The 6,000-nt window shown below is 39.3% G+C and overlaps 1 protein-coding gene across 2 annotated transcripts in view; it reads left to right on the top strand.

Annotated features, from left to right (window-relative positions):
- Nucleotides 1-1,758: 1,758 nt before the first annotated feature.
- Nucleotides 1,759-6,000, top strand: part of RABGAP1L (RAB GTPase activating protein 1 like) — a 214,774-nt gene continuing 210,532 nt past the window's right edge. For both annotated transcript variants that reach the window (XM_040073100.2, XM_040073102.2), the window contains exons 1-3: nucleotides 1,759-1,924; nucleotides 3,123-3,312; nucleotides 4,693-4,903. In XM_040073100.2, coding sequence (XP_039929034.1) covers nucleotides 1,790-1,924; nucleotides 3,123-3,312; nucleotides 4,693-4,903 — 536 coding nt within the window. In that variant the 5' untranslated portion in view covers nucleotides 1,759-1,789. The remainder of the gene's footprint in view (nucleotides 1,925-3,122; nucleotides 3,313-4,692; nucleotides 4,904-6,000) is intronic.

Raw genomic sequence — 6,000 nt, 5'->3', positions numbered from 1 at the left:
GTGTGAAACTGTTCATCCAAATTTGTAGCCACTCTGAATATTCCAGCTGTTGTTTAGAGGCTTTTTTATAAGGTGAATTCTGATGAGTTTTTATGCTGTACAAGTCAGTTATCTAAAGAACTTTTTTCTGGGATTCCTACATACAGTGCCCCTCACTGGGTTGATGGGTAAAACTGTGCCTTGGTTAGGGAGAGGGAAAAGCTTTTTGAGAAGTTGCTCGTAAGTTATGCCAAGCCAAGTCTTTGGAAGGCCAACAGCATGTTCACTGTAGTTTCAAAAATGATAGAAAATACTACAGTATTGAAAGTTGTCTAGTTCCCACACTTGCTTTTTTGGTTTGAAATTGCTAAACTTTCTCTTCCCACTAACATTGTAAGTAACAGCTGTTTGAAATGGTGGAGAGCATGCATGTCTTTGTTCTTTTACGTGCTGTTTTTCTGGTTGCCTGTAGCTAGACCTAAGCCAGCATTCTTCTGTTGATCACTTCGTGGCTGGAATTGGAAGAGAAGCAAGCGTGGCACAGTTCTGCTCTTTGGTGCTGCTGGGAAGGGCAGGGTGAAGCTTAACCTCTTCTTGTTCCTGGTCACAGCAGATGTGGCTTGAGCTGTCCCTCCATGGGCACTTTCCAGCCTTGCAAAGGTGACAGTCACAGATTTTTTCCCCCTGTGCTGGGTGTGACTCACCTGAACTCTGAGTCTTAAGCACAATATATCCCAGCGCTCAGCCAGAGCAGTGTTTTTCAGGAAACTGGAAGTAGACCATATGTAGAAGTGCATGCTCTTTATAGAGTCTATAAAGTCTGAAAATATATTTTCCCTTTTTGACACAGAAAATATCAAAATAGATACATTTAAACCACAAAAAATATAAGATTCAGCTCTTCAATTCTCAAAGGAATGAGGGAAGACATTCTGAGTTAATGTAGGTCATGCTGTCTTTATTTGGTGGATACCTACAATAGGTGTCCTCATGCTGGCATGCTTGGAATATTTGAGCTCTGTATTTTTATATGAACTTGTAATGTATAGGCTGACCATTATTTTGCCCCTTTTCTTTGTTTCTGGATTTATTTTCTTCTTGTGTACACATGGAAATACTTGGTTTTGGTTGCCATAATATCTATAGTTTTGTTGTGGCTTGTGTTTATATATTTTTAAATGGTGTGCTTAATTTTAACTGTCACGGGTGGTTTCTGGGAAATTAGGTGAGAAGGATCTTATTATGGTTTAGTATCACTTTTGACTTCACCAGCTATAGATATCAAGGATAACAAAAGCCCCTAACATAAATGATTGCTAAATAACATTTTTATTTGAAGAGCATACACTTGGTATGCAATTTTTGGGAAATTAGTCTTTAGGTAATCAGTATCTTCACATGGCCTTTGTGATACTCTGGATAAGGAGAATACCTGTACGAGGGAGAACCAAGGGCACAAATTAGAGAGGTAGGGAAGCAGACTCTGGAAGTTTAAAACCAGGGGAAGCCAAAGCTCTGGGGTGAACCTCTTCATCTGTTATCTATAGGCACAGATAACAGCCACTGCTGTTAAATCAGGATTTTTAAGCACCAGCCTAAAAATCATAAGATTCCTTATACCAATGAAATCAGAGTTTGAGAAATGCAGAATAATACAGTAGTATAATTTTAAGTATTATATTATTCTATAATAACTTGATATTATATGTATTAACATAGCTGTTACATAAGTGTGTACAGCTTCAAAACTATATGTATTTTTTTTTTTTTTCATCAGGTTCTGGTGGCAGGAGGAGAATATTGACCTGAGATGGAAGTCAAAACATCATTTAGCAAAGCCAGCAGGATTCCTGAGACCGTATCCACGTTAATTAATGAAGAATTTGTCTTGGTTCATCAGAAATCTGAGGACGCTTCTGGAAATGATGAAAAGCCACAGCTAAAGGTTTGCTATGACTTTATTTTTAAATGTGTATTAAGATTTGTATTGATGAAAAGAGTGCATAATTGGTGTGTGCCTGAGGAGAGTCTTAGACTAATTTTTGTCCTTGCTGACTACCAGTGAAATTAACAGCTTGGATTAAACAAATCTGTCCAAAAGTGGGAGTTTGGGTTTTCTTTTAATAACATTTTTTGGGGGTTAGCTGTATTCTGTGGACCTCTGCATTAGTAAAGGACTTTACAAAAAATGAGATTTGGTTTAAATCTTAATATTTTTTATTGAGGGATCAGAGACTGTTCTCTTAAAAGCATGTAATTAGACTATATAGGAATAGATTGCTCAGTGTCTTGGACTTTAGTTTCTAATTTAGTGTTCCTGCTTTGTGCTACTTCAGGCACGAGTAAGACCTTTTCTAAAAGATTTCTACCTCTAAATAGCAGAATATTTCAGCACTTGGGTGACAGCTGATTGGTTAAATACAAATGTTGCAATTTGAGCTGTAGTAGCCGATGTTCTGGTTTTGGTCTGCTTGGAACAATAGGAATTTCTTCCCCCTGAAATGACAGTAAGTACCTAGTCTGTCTTTGCAGTACTATTTGACAGCTACTTACAGCTGATAATTTCTGTCTGTAGTAGACATTATCTGCTTCTTTGGTCTGGGAAGGGGCTGGTGAACTGGAGGCAGAATCCATGAGGCAGCTTTGGCTGTGGTTTTCTTTTGTCCAAAAAGCTTGTACTTGTGAAGGATTCTATTTTACTTTTAGGGAGTGTGTATCTCCTTTTTTTTTTTTTTTTTTTTTTTTTTTCATTTCCTTAGGCTTGCACCACTCTTACGTGTGGGAAAATTGGTGAAGCAGCTGAAATGGACTGGATATGACTAAGAAAGTAAAATTTTCTTTAAGACAAATTATAGCAAAGTCTGTTCATCTCTAGTCTGAATGGAGGCTCTAAATACACAAACCTGTTATTCTAAGAGAAGTCTGTAGTTTTTTGATGGATAATTTTTGGTTTAGCAATGAGAACGTGCATTTTATGTTTGGGGATGGGACACTGAAATATATTTGGTTCAGTTTTACTGATTCTTGGCTTGTTGTCTCCTTCAGCAAAGTTTCTTAGCTTCTGCAGTTAGTAAGACTGAAAACTAATAGTGAAAGTAAAACTACAAATACCTTCAAAAAATATCATCTCCTTCTGCTTACAGGTATTTTCAAATGGAGATGAGGAGTTGGAGAAGGCAATGGAGGAGATACTGCGGGATTCTGAGAAGGAGCAGTATGTCCCTGTGCTCCGGGAAGGTTTCAGTGATGCCAGTGGCCAGGCAGCTGCAGATGGGTCAGCAGGACAAACAACCCAGCCATCTCTGCAGCTTGTTTTAGACCCTTCTACTACAGGTACTGCCTGAGTGCTTTCCCCCTTCATCACACATGGCAGGTTTTTTCCTTATCCGGTTTCAAGTTAACCCTAAAATGAATATAAAACTTTCCAGAGCTTCATTCCAAAACTATGTTGGAGAATACCCTGGGCCTTCCTCTTATTATTAGTTGAAGATTATAGATAAGAATAAATTATCATCAGACTGATACCCTGAGCTGCTCTGCTTTGGTCGAGACAATGTTCATTCTGTCTTCAGCCTAGGATTAGCTGGGGCTAAGGATTGTGTGGGTTACTGAGTGGGTGCCAGTGGAGGTAGATCTGCTACTGCTGGAGCTGAAGAATTTACAGGACAGTGTTGATTGATAGTGCTACCTGCACATGAAATACACCCTGAGCAGACTGATTAAACTGTCCATCTCTGATGCTGTTACCAGGTAGCAGTAAGGCTAGCTTAGGATTTGTTTGCTAGGAATTGCTAGGAATGGTTGTGGTACTTGCGTGGTGTTTGAAGTTTTTGTGAAAAGGGGAGGACTGAAAGCTTTTAATGCAAATGATACTGTATATATTTTAAGTAAAATATCTTGTAGCTTTTTTTAGATAATATAAAACCCTGCAGTATAAAAATCCATGTATTCTGTTACATATATTAGGAGTACAAGGCTGTGGTCATCTTTTTGTGCCTTGAACTATAATTTTTTTTTGCCTCAGTAGCTTGCAGGGTGCTTCTGTGGTATTCTGTGAGTTAATTCCCATAGCATTTGTTGGAAATAAAAGAAATATGTTCTTGTGCTAGAATAAGATAGTTTATATAAAATGGAAACATCCATCTCTTAATTACACGCCTACTGTATTTCTGAGGAACTTACTTTCTTCCTGTTTGACATTTTTCAAACAGAGCCCAATCCTTAGCTTGAGTGAACAAAAAAAATTTGTAGATACGTTTCTCTCGCCCCACTGCAGCCCCAACAGGAATAATTCAGTTTTACAGCTTTCGGGATTCTAAGTATTATGGCAGTATCAGCTCTAGTAATAAGAAATAAAATAACAGGGCACACAGAAGGGTTAGACTAGGTGATCTTTAAGGTCCATTCCAATCCCTTAATATTCTGTGATTCTGTGACAGCGGAGAAAGATTTAGAATGCCTGTGCTGTGTTCCAGTGGTGCCAAAAGGAATCAAAGTGCAGTTTGTCCCCATGCCACCCTTGGAAACATGGATTAGATTAGAACAGACTTCACAGTAATATTCAGCTGCCAAATGGATTTCCTGCTATTGGAGCTGAACTGTCTACTCTCATGTCCATTCCTGGAAGATGTAGGAGATTCTGCTGTGCAACTCATTGGAAAGAAAAAAATGTGTAAAATCAAATGGCTAAAGAGGCTTTTTCTTAATTTTCAGAAATCTCTGCACCAAGGCCATCTTCTCCCAGTGAACCCCTGGAAGAGGACAGCGTGTTGTTTAACAAACTGACTTATTTGGGTTGCACAAAGGTGTCAGCCCCACGGAATGAGCCAGAAGCTCTTCATGCCATGGCAAACATGAAGTCCTCAAGTCAAGCCCCTTTACCTGTAACGCTCTATGTTCCCAACATTCCAGAAGGCTCTGTAAGGTAACACACAGGAGAGTCATTTGTTGCTTAAGCAAACACATAAGAAGTGGTTTCTGACTTTGTTACTTGCACAGGGAAGTAGAATTGCTGAATTTGTGCCTGAGGTTCGTGCTGAAGACAATTAATGTTGAGAAATTCTCTGAAACAACAAAATGTGTGCTCAAATTTACCATGCAGCGCGTGGCTGGTGGTATCAGTCAGCAGAAGCATCTCTTTCTACCTTAACATCTGTTCAAATAGGATAATAAGAGAGATACTGGAAACAGGGAGCTGATAATACCTGTGCTCTCCTGGCTTCCCTAGTCTGTCAACACTTCCAAGGTCCACGTGTTGCAGGAGCCCTTCTGGCCTTGGGTTTGCTGCAGAAGTGCCAGTTCAGACTCTCCCATACATGTTACAGAGTTGTAGTGCCAGTCTCTGCTTCCCGTCACTGACCCGTGTCAGCCTCATGATGCAGGTGCTGACAGTCTCCAAATACTAGAAAATACTTACTTTCCCCATTTTTATTATTACTTTCCCTTTTAATTAGTGATGAGGGAGTCAGAGGTTGCCAGTCAGGGTGCACTAAAATGCACCTGTAGCATTCTTGCAACCAGAAGTAAGGAGCATCTCAATATCCAAGGTTTTTATTTTTAAGCTCTGATATAAAGGTATCTGAAGGATATGGTTAGATTTCCTTCCTTGTCCAAGCTGTGTTTATGTATTAACTATGATCATGTGGAAGAAGAGAAGGGCATTCAAGAATCTGTGTTATTTTCTTCCAGTCTGATCTTTGAACCCAATTTGAGTTTCATTTGACATTGAAAAATATTTCGTTTGTATACTTCTACAGTGGCAACGGTCACCCAGACATAAGATGTAAGGTGTTCCGTGCCTATTTTTTATACTCAGTGTGGCCATCCAGAAGGGTTGTTTTGCAAGTGAAACAGCAGGTTCCTTCCATCTTTAGTTTCAGAGGAGATCAGTAAATGTGGGACTGCCTAAGAACCTGCACAGAACTGGAAAGATGAATGCATGTGACGAAACACATTCCATCAAAGCTTAGGTGATACTAGTGTTGGCTTGGAGGTGTTCATAGCTGGTGTTTGAATACTTGT

This window comes from Hirundo rustica, chromosome 9, assembly GCF_015227805.2.
Source record: "Hirundo rustica isolate bHirRus1 chromosome 9, bHirRus1.pri.v3, whole genome shotgun sequence".
In the NCBI taxonomy this organism is placed as follows: domain Eukaryota; kingdom Metazoa; phylum Chordata; class Aves; order Passeriformes; family Hirundinidae; genus Hirundo; species Hirundo rustica.
The sequence above is the reverse complement of the archived record's forward strand: the minus strand, read 5'-3'. Positions and strand labels throughout refer to the sequence as shown.